At 34.5% G+C, this 13570-nt stretch overlaps 1 protein-coding gene and 1 long non-coding RNA gene across 3 annotated transcripts; both read right to left on the bottom strand.

The window, feature by feature from the left end:
- Positions 1 to 8995: 8995 nt before the first annotated feature.
- On the bottom strand, positions 8996 to 11286 carry LOC109209487. Of its 2 annotated transcripts, XR_002065363.1 has the most exons (3): positions 10437 to 11286; positions 9552 to 9706; positions 8996 to 9455 (listed from the first exon to the last, which is right to left on the bottom strand). It is a non-coding gene; the product is annotated as an uncharacterized LOC109209487 (long non-coding RNA). The 2 variants fall into 2 exon arrangements; XR_002065362.1 differs by having other exon boundaries at positions 8996 to 9706.
- Positions 11287 to 11841: 555 nt separating this feature from the next.
- LOC109209486 lies at positions 11842 to 13339 on the bottom strand. Its single transcript, XM_019372757.1, has 2 exons — positions 12972 to 13339; positions 11842 to 12812 (listed from the first exon to the last, which is right to left on the bottom strand). The coding sequence occupies exons 1-2, from the start codon at positions 13110 to 13112 to the stop codon at positions 12516 to 12518; spliced, it is 438 nt and encodes a 145-aa protein (XP_019228302.1). The 5' UTR covers positions 13113 to 13339; the 3' UTR covers positions 11842 to 12515.
- Positions 13340 to 13570: the final 231 nt, after the last annotated feature.

Raw genomic sequence — 13570 nt, 5'->3', positions numbered from 1 at the left:
AATAGTACCTTTGAAAAGTAACGGATGAGTGTAAAAATACAGTTAACCTTGAATATATTTAGTACAAGTAAAGTAGTATAACAAATATTTAACAAAATGGTGAAATATAATTTGAATTGAAACTCCAAAGATTTTGGTAACGTAAATATTAGCAATGTTTAAAATACTTGGTAAACATGGTAATTTCTCATATAGTAAAAGTTAATATTTATATAATTATGAAGCCAAAGGGAGATAATTCGAAAGAAAATGGCCAAAATTGGATGTTAACACTAATTACATTATTTTTGAGATAAAAAATAGTGAAATAATTATTCTTATATTATTAGTGATATTAGAAGCCCAAGAAAATAATTCAGAAGAAAAGAGGGACAAATATGGATGTCAACACACCCATATTCAAATAGGGAGGTGTCATGCCATTGAGTACATCATATTAAACATCTATATTAAAATATACATAAATTTATATATATATATTTATTAAAATAGAAAACTGTTAGCTGAAAGAAACAATCCAAGAAGAATATATTATTTCGTAAAATAAAGAGTTACTAGTACTGTTACTAGTATATTCAATTTTCAGAAAGTTAATAAGAAGCAAGAATATCTTGCTCGACAGTTAACATATTCCAATAGGCTAGCTATCTATAGAACATAATGATATCGCCAATGGCCAAGTTCCAGCAAAGTCCCGTTACTTCTAATATTTTAAGCCTTTGCTTTTAAAGTCATTAGTTCATATAGTTAGATGAAGAATTCAATGAAGGAAGTAAACAACAACAAGGAAAGAGTTAATTATTTTATCAACTATTCTGATCAAACACATATATCTCAGTGAAACTAAAAGGCCGTGAGTATTGTACCAAAGTATAAATTATTTCACAGTTTCTAGTGGAACTAAGCTCCAAAGTTAAATAAAGTAAAAATCGTATCAATAGAAATTAGTTGCCGAACTTTTGTGAAAATTAAATATTATGCTCTCTAACAAAATAAAGTGATACGATGGAACTTTTTACCTTCTATACTTTCCATGACACGCAGTTGTAATTTTATCAATCTCCTAACTCAACAATAAATTGCTATTTGGAAATCGCTCTGGAAGTAGTCTCACATTTCCAGGACTAAATATAACTATTTCCTTTTTCTTGCTCGATCAGATCATATCAAGCATATCTCTGTTGGGAAGAAGACAATATCCAACAGAAGTAAATAATCTCAATCTATTAGAGACTCGTGCTGATAACGTGTTACGAAACTTAACTCAAAGTAATAATATAAAACAAGAAGATAGACAACAATGTAGAGAGAAAGAGAGGAGAGAATCTATTTCTTCCATGTATTCAAGTGTGTACAATGTGATGCCCAAAAATTTATAGGATGATATAGGTAATACAAAGGGATGCCATGAACATGGTATTAACTATTGAGAACATGGGGAAGATCATGGAGGTGTGGGAGTTACATCCATAATGGTAAGAAGTAGTGGGAGGTTAATGGAGAAGAGTAGTGGGAATAATTCTTTAGGAGTTATAGACATCCACTACAAAATAATATTTCATAACAAATATCTACTATACTCTATTTTTTTACGTAATAATTATTCCTGAGGAATAAATTGTTACAAATTGAACAAAAACAAAAATCCAAACGCTAAAAAAAATACTGAGAGCAATTTATTGTAGACCAGTCACCCTCAATCTGATGCAGATGGGTAACAACACAGGACCAATTCAAATAGCTCTTTGACCTATTAACAAAAACCATATCAAAATTATGACCTTGGTGTGACTTGTTTGCCCTCAAACAGATTTATCAACTACTCCTATCTCTATACTTTGCTCTGGTTTGACACATTTCTGTTGTGCCTTTGATATTGATTTATCAACAACAGTTTGACCAGCTAAAGGAATTAAATAATGATCAGCTGATTAGTGTGTATATATTATCCATTTGCTAAATGAGTAAATTTCGTTTTCCACAAGTTATACTACTACTACTTTATCTCCTTGGATTAACCCGTCTAAAGTCATTAGACTTTTCTTTGTAATCTTTAAACTGTTGAGGTTTTAAGCTAAAATAGCCTTAAAAGAGGTAATTGGGAAATGGAGGAAAATGAAATTTTAAGTTTCCGATTGTCTATATTGGAAGAGGAAAAGGTTTTGATGGGTACATATACAATTGCTTTTCTTCTAGCTCTTAAAGAGTTAAGAAGAAGCAAGCCTCGCGCCGTCGTTGTTGCTCGCTCGGCTTCGGCTTCGGTCAAATTATCGGACCAAATTTATTTGTTAATAGTAAATATTAACTTAATATTATCCATGTTTGTAACGAAAAATTAATAATCCAAATTAGCCGTTTCATTGACTCTGCCCGTCCGCTTTTGTAACGGAAAACATTTTCTCTGCCCGTTTTAATTTGCGTAAATGGCCATTTACGTTATGGCCATTTTACGTAGCTGACCTCTGAAGAGTTACAATTGGGGCTATAAATTGCAGTCCATTCTCTCAGATTTTTCATACGAATTTTTGAGTACTCCTCCTTTCTTCTGCATTGTTTTAACTACTAAAAAAGCAACAGTAAGTGTGATTTGCTACTGATCTTTGTGTTCGCTGAAACACTGGGGTTTGAAGTACCACTACACCAGTGTGTAATTCGTTCTATCCTGGGAGGAAATAATCCACAACCTTGGGTACTAGGAGAAGATTAAATTCCTTAAGGAAACCCTGTGAATTCAGTGGGCTTTGATTAAATTCTGTTTCTGTCTTTCATTTCTGTTTATACGTTATTTTTATATTCTCCAGAATTATTTTACAAATACAGTTTATAACAAGCTTAAGGAATTTAATTTATTTTCTGTACTTGTGTTATACTCACTGTTTCTGGAGAGTAAAACCTTTGTGGTTTTCTAATCCATTGGAGATTAAAATCTACGTGATTTTAACGTTTGTTTGTGTCATTCTTTTACATAAATGACGAATGACAACGGGAACAAGAATGTTCCTATGGTGACTGCCAATGCATCAACAAGCCAAAAAACGCCGGCATTGGCATCGGTAGAAAAACCCGGAAAATTTTTCGGATTGATTTCAAGCGGTGGCAGCAGAAGATGTTCTTCTACTTGACTACTTTAAGTCTACAAAAGTTCATTAAAGAAGATGTTCCTGTTTTGCCCGATGAAACTCCAGAGAATGAACACTTTCTCGTGATTGAGGCGTGGAAGCATTTTGATTTATGTGCAAGAATTATATTCTTAGCAGACTGAAGGACGATCTGTATAACGCCTACAGTAATGTGGAGACGTCAAAAGAACTGTGGATTGCGCTTGAAAGGAAATACAAAACTGAAGATGCCGGGTTAAAGAAATCTGTTGCCGCTAAATTTTTGGACTATAAAATGGTAGATAGCAAGTCTGTTATAATCCAAGTCCAGGAATTGCAAGTGATTATTCACGATCTCCTTGCTGAAGGGACTATGGCCGAGAACAAATCATTGTGGCGGTAACTCTACCTAGAAGACTGGAGATCCCAAGATCTAGGTTCAAGAAGATCAAACAAAATCATTAATGACGATTCAACATTGCCAACTAAAATTTTTGTCCATTCTCGTGATGAGACAATGTGCAGTAGCAAGAATAAAGCATTAAGGTTTTTTAATGATTTTTGAATTTGATACGAGGTATCTCAAATAGTGTATCTACGGGATGACATGTTTAGGAATCACCTATGTAAGTGTGAAGTGTTAGCCGCTTCAAGGAGAATTTTGTAAGGCCAGTTCTCTACGCACTTATGAAACCAGGCGGTGTTCATGGCTGAAACGAACACAACAATGAGAACCAAAGACGGTTAAGGGTTGATTGTGTGACTTATGCAGGTATACACCAAAGTTCGATGGTTCAAAGATATTAAATCTACCGATTGACCAAGTATATCCGACATAGGTTCACTACGAAAAGTTCAAAGGAAAACCTACTTATCCAGATGCAATTAATCTTTGCTTGCGAATCACATAGGTTTTCATGCATATTTCCGTGATATAGTCATTCCCCATTCATGTGGGGGATTGTTGAGGTTTTAAGCTAAAATAGGCTTAAAAGAGGGTGAATGGGAAATGGACGGAAAATGAAATTTTTAAGTTTTCCTTGACAATAGGATATTGTCCCATATTGGAAGAGGAAAAGGTTTTTGATGGGTATATATACGATTTCTCTTCTTGTATCTCTTAAAGAGTTAAGAAGAAGTCAAGCCTCGCGCCGTCGTCATCGTCGCTCGCTCGGCTCGGCTTCAGCTTCTGATTCGGATTTGGTCAAATGATCGATTGATTGATTAATTTTTTGGACCAAATTTATTTGTTAATAGTAAATATTAACGTAATATTATTCGTGTTTGTAACGAAAAATTAATAATCCAAATTATCTGTTTTATTGACTCTGCCCGTCCGTTTTCGTAACGGAAAACGTTTCCTCTACCCGTTTTGATTTGCGTAAATGGCCATTTACGTTATGGCCATTTTACGTAACTGACCTCTGAAGAGTTACAACTCTTCATTTGAACTCAACAGGTTGGGGCTATAAATTGCAGTCCATTCTCTCAGATTTTCTATACGAATTTCTGAATTCTCCTCATTTCTTCTGCATTGTTTTAACTACTAAGAAAGCAACAGTAAGTGTGATTTGCTACTAATCTTTGTGTTCGCTGAAACACTAGGGTTTGGAGTACTGCTACACCATTGTGTAATTCATTACTATCCTAGGAGGAAATAATCCACAACCTTGGGTACTAGGAGGGGATTAAATTCCTTAAGGAAACACTGTCAATTCAGCGGGCTCGGATTAAATTTTTTTCTATTCTTCATATTTGCTTATACGTTATTTTTATATTCTCCAGAATTATTTTACAAATACAGTTTATAACATAAACTACATGAAATAACTCCATGATTTCATTTAATCTGGTTTATAATTAAAGGGGGTGATGTATGGGCCAAGAATTACCTTTGATATGATTAAACCGTATTAGCATTAAGAAGGCCCTCATGGGCTGCCACATGTCACCAAGTGTGACTTAGATAAAGGTCTACCCAAGGTCGAAGTGGTCTTTTAAAAGGTGAAAAACAGAGCCGATGAAGTTATTGAAGATCAAGGTCGAGGAGTCAGCGAAGATCAGGGTCGAGGTCGAGCACTCATCGTAGGCAGAGTAAATACGGCTAGTTTTAGGATAAGACATTAAGGTCTCATTTGTTTTTTTTAATATTAAGACGTCTGAATCTGAATACACATCTGAATATCAAGGTGTGTATTAAGATTAAGACATCTGAATCTGAATACACATCTGGATATATTAAGATGTGTATTAAGATCTGAATACTTAAAATTAAGACTGTTTGATTTTTAACATCTGAATGCATACAATTTATCTTTATTTGAAAAATAATAAACATAAAATTCAAATGAAATACTAATCTAATATTCTATCAATAAAATATATAATTTTTTAAATTATGATAGTTGTTGGTGGTGATGGCTAACGGGTGAATGCGGACTAGACGCGGTGGTTGGTGGTAGTTTTGGTTGATGATAGTGGTTCATGATAGTAGCTAGTAGTGATTGGTAGTGGTGGCGATGGTGCATGGTGATAGTTAATAATAGCGGGTGGTGGTTTGCGATTGAGGAAGGTAGTGGTAGGTTATAATGATGGGCGGTGTCGGCTGTGGTTGTTAATGGTGATGGGGTGGTAGGTTGTGGTAGTTGAGGTGGATAAGTATTGACTGTGGGTGAGAATGATGGTGGTCGGAGTCGTGGCGATGGTGGATGGTGATGGTCGATAATGGTAGCGGCTATGATTGAGGATGATGGTGGCGTGGTGGTGGTGGTGGTGGAGGAGGTGGTGGTGGTTGAGTATAGTGGTGGTGGTGGAGGTTGAATATAGGCTTGGTGGTTGTTGATAATGGTAGGCGGTGGCGGCAGTTAATAAGGAATATGTGATAGCATCTTAATGAAATTAAGTCTCTGTTATAGATCTTAATCATACACACCTATTCAGACCCATTAAGTGGTTGTGAAGTAAAAAAAATAAATACACTTAATGATTAAGATCTGAATAATTAAGATTCGGACTTTAAAAGCAAACGCACTTGATGTCTGAGATCTGAATGATTAAGATTCAGGCCTCCATTAAGTGCAAACAAATGAGGCCTAAAAGAGAATATTTTCTGTACTTGTACTATTAGGGAGTTTTAGGTATATGTTCCTTATAAATAAAAAGAGGCACAAGGATAGGGACATAAGATATTCGCTTGCAAGAAAACACTTGACTTTTTATATAGAATGTGGCTTTATTGCAAACATACAATAAATACCTTTTTCCTAAGATTCTTGCCTCACTTTTCCTCTCAATCCAAGAACAATCTGAACATTCGAAAGCTCATCAATCATTCACCATTGTCGGAAGAAATACCCGCGGATCTCACTCATTTTCGGGTGATTCACACGTTCTTATTTACTTAAATGTCATCCATTGCTATTTATTCTTATTTAATGCTATCCTCCTTCTTTTTGGGTCATTGAATATTGTTAGTCTCATAAACATTTATTGTCATTCGAATAATATACGTATCAACTTATTACAAAATCAGTTAACATATTTTTTGGACATTAATATTGGCTAAGATTAACTCTATTTTATTAAATCAGTTAAATCCAAATCTAAATTTTGTGTACTGAAGTCATTCCACTCACGTTAAGACATTCTGACGTGAAAATGAAAAAATGAGACACAAATAGAATAAAATAATAATGTATATTAAACTCAAACAGAACCCTATACGAAGGGATGAGCATATTTGGTTTAAACCGAAAAACATGACAAAGTGAGATTTTTGCTCTTTTCGGTTCAACTTATTGGTAAATAGAATCGGTTTTGTTCGATTTTGAGTTTGAGAAAAGAATCTATAAAAGTAAAAAATCGTAAAAATAGCACGGGCTAGTCAATTTTCAGACAGGTCATTCAAAAATAGCCAGCGTTTGAAAAGTTATTGAAAAATAACCACTATTTTGTTGCAACACGGAAAGTTCCAGCATAATATACTGGAGATTGGTGTACCTGTGTATGACCTTACAGCATATTATTCTGGAACTCCAACACGCGGAAAGTTTCAGCATAATATACTGGAGATTGGAGCACATGTGTATGATTTCCAGCATATTATGCTGGACCGGTATATTATACTGGAACTCCAATATATTATGCTGGAACTCCAGTATACTTATGCTGGAACTCCAGTATATTGTAGACAAAATTACAGAATAATGCACTTCATAAGTTGACCTTGCACTATTTTAGCCCAGTTACAAGTTTGCAAATGTGTAGCCAAATATCAATAAGATCTTTTCTTTTCTCATTCCCTCTAATTATAACAACCTCATTTATTCCTACCTACCCCTATTGTAGCTCTCTCCTCATTTTTCACCCATAAATATTTAATTTAATTAATGAAAAAGAATCATATGCAAACAAAACTAAAAAGAAAAATTAGTTCCCCATTCAGTCAACACTCATTTGTGCCTTCTTCCATAACCAATACTTCTCTGTTTTTTTTTTCAAAATTTTGTATATTTTCAGGTTTATACATACCTTCACAACTGCAAAACGCAAAAACGGACGCGAGAAACCTAAAATCTCACCTCCTTTAATGCTAATCTTGTTAAATTTCGATTATGATTTTGTGAGAAATTTGGAGTGAGTATTGTTTGAACTTACTAGAAATAGTCTAAGTAGGTTGTATACAAAGTTTGAAGTTGTTTGCTGGAGATTTGGACTAGTTTTATACAAGAATTGCAAGTGAAAATCGTACAAAAATTTAGTCAGCGATGCTTATACACTTTTATACAATGTTATACACTTTTATACAAAGAGGTGCAGTATTTATATAGTTGAATAAAAGTGTATAAAGATGTATAATCACAGAGTGAAAATATTTTTGATACACTATGTATATAGGTGTATAAGAAGAATGAGAAGAAGAAGAAAATGCGAGAAATTCACCAAATACCTGTAAATAATGTATCAACCTTGGATAATAATAGTGTATAAGTTGTGTTTATACACTATTATATACTATTTATACAATATTATACATTATTATACAAATGAATCCTTTCAATAGAGTTTCACGTGTTCTTCTTCTTCCTTGGGCATCTTCTGAAATTTAACTCAAATATAGCCTAAAGCTACTCCAAATCACTTGAAATTTAAGTTTTGAACTCATTTTGACGATTCCAATCAATTGAGACAACACCCATTCCAAACAACTAACAAATTGGAAAACTCAATTTCTGAAATTTAACTAACATATAGCCTAAATCTACTCCAAATCACTTGAAATTTAAGTTTTGAACACATCTTGATGATTCCAATCAATTGAGACAACACCCATTCCAAACAACTAACAAATCGGAGAACTCAATTTCTGAAATCGAATCTTCGAACCACTTGTAATGGTGACTTTTATTTTTCAAATCCTTAGTTAACCATTGATATCCGGAAAAGAATTGAAGGAGAATAACAATAGTAGAGAAATTTTGTGGTGCAAAGGCTAACATGGGAAGGAGAAGAAGAACGAAGAAAAAAGGGGGACGAAGAAATAAAGGGTTGGCTAACTAGTGAAAATTAATTTTCAGATTATGTACAACCTGGGCTATACTGAGTAAGGGCTTCAAACATGGGCCATTTTCTGATGGGTTGTTGGGTCAAGTGACAAGCGATGTAATTCTCCCTATATTGTATTGGAGTTCCAATATATTATACTGGAATTCCAGTATATTATGCTGGAGTATTTTCCGGATTTTGAACAATATTTTCATTCAGATTTATTTTTACATGAAAAGTGGCTAAATTTCAATTACTTTTGAAACTGTGACTATTTTTGAATGACCACTTGTAAATCCGGCTATTTTAAATCTCCCTACAAAATCACAATTAGATATGGGTAGGAAAACTAATTAAGAGTTTGACTTGAGCTGAATTTAAAAAATCAATGTGTGTACAGTGTTGTAGCCAGAAGAAAGGTAAACGATGCTGCTATTAACAGTTGCTAACAGCACAAGCAAAAACTAAACGGCAGTGCTAGTCTAGACAGACTTTGCTTACGGTACATGTAATTACATATGGTAGTGCTCTAAACAGCATGACTATCCCCCAGCTGATCTTTCATAGTGAACTTGAAATGCTTTGCTTGGAGCAACTCGAACTCTACCACAGAAAAAACCTTGTATTAAGTAGAGAAGGGTAGAGGGGTGGACCCATTATCCGCCGAGTTTCGAACCGTGTGCCACTGGCCCTTGGAGATTTTTCGGCTTTAAAGAAAAAAGAAGTGCTTTGCTTGGTGCGATTTTTCTAATCATCCAGTACAAAAACTACCCCTTTCTTCTCAATGAAGTCATAAGTTGTGTGATCACCCATCTGCACATGATGTACAACAGATCAAAATATCCACAAAAGAATTGATTCATTCATTGCTTATGACTTAAAAAACAGCTATTTATAGGCCAGCACCACCTTGGCAATGTTATCAATCCTCAACTTGATGGTGTCCGTTTGCAGATTGCACAGCTTATTTAGTGTTAATTGGCTCTTTATGACGGTTAAAACCCAGCACAAGATATCTAGACATATTGCTGCAGCCACAACAACAACCCAGTGGAAACATATTGCTGCAGCCACAAAATAAATAAATAAATAAATAAAAGTGTCTCCTCACTAAATGTTTAAAGTTTTAACAAAGGTGATTCGACAAAATTTTACGTTGTACCAGAGCAAACAGTGAATTCAATCATCTACAGTAAAATACTTCTAAGTGCTTAACCGAAGAAAATGAACTTGGCCTCGATGAGGAAGGGGGAGGGAGTTTTACTGCCCAAAAGTATATAAACAAAAAGTTTCATCCTCTATCAACTAACACATAAATATGAGACAGTTATAACATTTCCACATGTTAATGATAGCTAGAAGATGTTACTTATGAATCAGAATATGACATGAACAAACACAAATTTAGTTGTCAATCATATTAATAGATGTGAAATGGTGCCCAAAGAAATGGGACAAAAAAGATGCCGAGTCTCCGGCCTTTCCAAGTATCAGTTTTGCTTATGTAAGTTTCTTCACAGCAGGTCTAGTTTCAGAAGCCTTAAATTCTGGAGGATTTTCTTTTCTAAAAGTTTTGACTCATTAAAGCTTCCTACAGGCTAAAATAGTACTCTTTTTTTCAGCGGAAGCAACTAGGCTTAAAAATTAAGAGCCAATAATAACGAAACTAATGTTACCGAGAAAGGAAGGGGGTCATTCTCCTGGTTTGTCAAAAACACTATATACACTATGCATGTAATCAAAATGCATAAATTTAAACAATCAACTGTAATAGGAGAAACAGAAGATCCTTACATTAGTATTGCTCAGCTCCAGATTGTAGAAGTTTATCGTATCATATGTAAATAATGGCCCAGCATGCCATAATAATTCAGCTTTATAAACTATGGACCTGAAATTCTGAAAGCCTGCAAGTTCATCAACAGCAGGTAGCACATGAAAGTGCCCACAATGTGACTGCGCAATTTCAGCACCCATGGCTTCTTTGATATCAGCCGGATCCACAATAGATGTCTTAGAAACTCTAATATACCAAACAATGCCTCTAATAGAACCAAGATATTGGGTCGTGTTGGCATGATGCTTTATCTTAGGAAATCTGAGTACCGATCTTTAAGCTGCATAGTGTAAAATCTTACAGAGAACACCAAGTACACAGCTCAATTCACTTAATTATCAGTAACTAATCTAGCAGACAATATTTGGACAATTTTAACCCCAAAAAAACTATTAGCTAGAATAAAAAACTCGATAGATGGGGGCAAAAAGTAGAGGGGAATAATGAAATATAAAATCCTTGAGAAGTTTTAAGTTACAGGATGTAAAATCATTTATATTTACAAGGTTGCCTGTTCAGCAAGCTTTAGCTGTTTAAACACATTCTGCATTTAATTTAAACGGGTATCTCTCCTCCACAACTATTAACTAATTTATCTAATGATGCAATCAGGGAAAGAACGAGGAAGAAACCTATAAAGCTTCCTGGTTATTTGCTTACTTCTCATGGAAAGAATTTGAAATTCCGTTGCTTTAGTCAAGCCCTCCATTGGTCTCTTTGCACCTGCTTACGTATTACTCCCTCCGGTTCACAATTAGTGATCAATTTGCTTTTAGCACGCCCATTAAGAAAATATTAAATTCTATACAAAAATACCTACTATGATTAAACTACCCCTAATTAAACATTTAATGTGAGGAGTAAAAAAACTTTTTAGGGATATGTACATAGGGGTTATTTTGTAAAAACAAATTGAATTCTTTCTTGATTACATAACTGGACACTTATTTTTAACCAAAATGAAAAAGCAAATTGGTCACTTATTGTGAATCGGAGGGAGTATAAATTTTTGGGAGGATCCATTATCAAAAGTTTCCAGTATTAAGTGTTGTTATTTTGATTTATTTTACTAAAAGAAAGAGGCAGCATGGTTTACATAACTGCTGAAAATGAACATAAAGAGATATCCATTTCCAGTCCTATTCAAAGACTACATAATTTTGTTTTCTAATCTTATTTGCATGAAAATGGGTTCAATTGAAACTGATTTTGCACTAATTCCTCAAAGAAACAGCATTTTTATTCAGAAGACATCAAATTTATACAAATAAATGCTATCTGAGCTAAATAAAGAAGAACACCGACCTGGGAAAGCCACAACTCACGTTCATTGTTAGCTACTATTAGATAATTTCAGAATCCTCAGCAGAATCACATAGTAATGGCGATAATAACGCCATTAAATGGACTTTCCATAAAGCTATATGTAAAACAATACTACAATTACATTGTTGATATCAAAGCTTGAAAAAAGAAGCTCATTGCACGTGCTTCCTAGCTACTATCATACAGCAGAAGTATAAAGAAATCAGTAGCACTACTGAAAAAGAAATTACCACTAGCCGTAGTATAAACACAATATGAATAAAATTTGTCTAACAAGACTATCTTCTGCTCTCCTTCGGATTACAATTAGGATAGAGTGACAAACTTTTTAAGTCACAAAGATTAAGTCTCTCCTTTGAGACTCTCACACTACATTACATTCCCAACACATAACTTGGCCTAATTCTAAAAAAGAACCCTAATAAATCCCAAAGGAAAGAGGACAATCAATTGGCCTATCTCTCCTCTTTGGGTTACTCAATTTACTACTTATTTTTCCGGTATCAAATGAACACTCATTCATCACCTAATAAACATATTCACAAACAGGATTTGAATGACTGGAAAATATAACTCATTTTCTTTCACTCTATATATACAAGGCCAAAACGAAATTGGTTTGGTTTTTCACCTTTCCCCAAAAATCTCACATTTTTACGTCGTTTGCTTTGTTGTGGTTGTTTTCTCATCATCTCTGCGACAGAATTTACCTAAGCAACAGCAGAGATGCTGCTGCAGCAATTGAAGCCTTCAATCCTCACAGCAGCTTGCTTGTTCCCGTACTTCACCAGAACGCGGCCACGAGTGGAGGTGGAGGTAAAGGAGGATGGTGGTGAAGGTGCAGCTGCTCCTTCTGGAATTGCTAGTATAGGAACAAAATTGTTGTTATTGTTGCTGAATTGAGCATCCTGAATCAGGGGATTTGAAGCCCTGGTGGGCGGAGACCCAAAAACGAATGGCGGAGATGAAGCTAGCTCAAAATTGGTATTCTCCACATCATAGCTCCCCTGTTTATAGAAGAAAAATCAAAATTTGCCAGCAGGAGTTATCGAATAAAACATTAAAAACTAGCTCACTTGCATATATAAATCTAGTATTAGTAACAAAAGAAACAATTTTTTAAAATTACCACTAGAATTGAGTAAATGGAATCATCCAGAAGTTACCTTGGTGAGAATTATATCCAGAAGCTCAGTTCCTCTGCTGGGTTCGTCGGCGGGAACATAGGAAAAATTGAAGAACCCACGCCGGCGAGGCTTAGGGCAAACAACTCCATCAAAGGCAGAGATGTCTCCGCACCTATTCATTTTTTGGTTGTCACGTGCAAAGCCTGAAGCAACAAACACGACAAGAAGAATAGATCGAAACACTTAAGAGATCTTTATGACCATGTCCATGAACAAATATATATGTCTGATATTACTAAATATATATATATATCATGATAGAACACCCATCAAATTAGGGTATTATTAGCGTAAAGAAATTGGATTAGAACGAGAAAATACAGAAATGGAAAGAAAAAGGTACCAGGTTGGGTGAGAACAGGTAAGGCGAAAATAATAATATATAACTAATAAAATAATCCTTGTCTTCAATTGGTTGAGCAATTCGGTACGGTTTCAGTGTGTCCCACGTGGATAATCACAAACATTTTACTCAAAAAAAGCGTTATCCCAATATACACCTTTCTTACGGTAATAATTTATTTAAAATATAAAATTCCAAAGCTACCTTAAAAGATGCAAGAGTAAACTTTTATGTA

The sequence above is a fragment of the Nicotiana attenuata genome, unplaced genomic scaffold (genome assembly GCF_001879085.1).
Source record: "Nicotiana attenuata strain UT unplaced genomic scaffold, NIATTr2, whole genome shotgun sequence".
Classification (NCBI taxonomy): domain Eukaryota; kingdom Viridiplantae; phylum Streptophyta; class Magnoliopsida; order Solanales; family Solanaceae; genus Nicotiana; species Nicotiana attenuata.
The sequence above is the reverse complement of the archived record's forward strand: the minus strand, read 5'-3'. Positions and strand labels throughout refer to the sequence as shown.

Coding starts and splice junctions, on each gene's coding strand:
- LOC109209486 (XM_019372757.1), bottom strand. CDS start 13,112: ATGAATAGGTGCGGAGACATCTCTGCCTTTGATGGAGTTGTTTGCCCT. Junction 12,813..12,971: donor TGGATATAATTCTCACCAAG/GTAACTTCTGGA, acceptor TTCTATAAACAG/GGGAGCTATGATGTGGAGAA.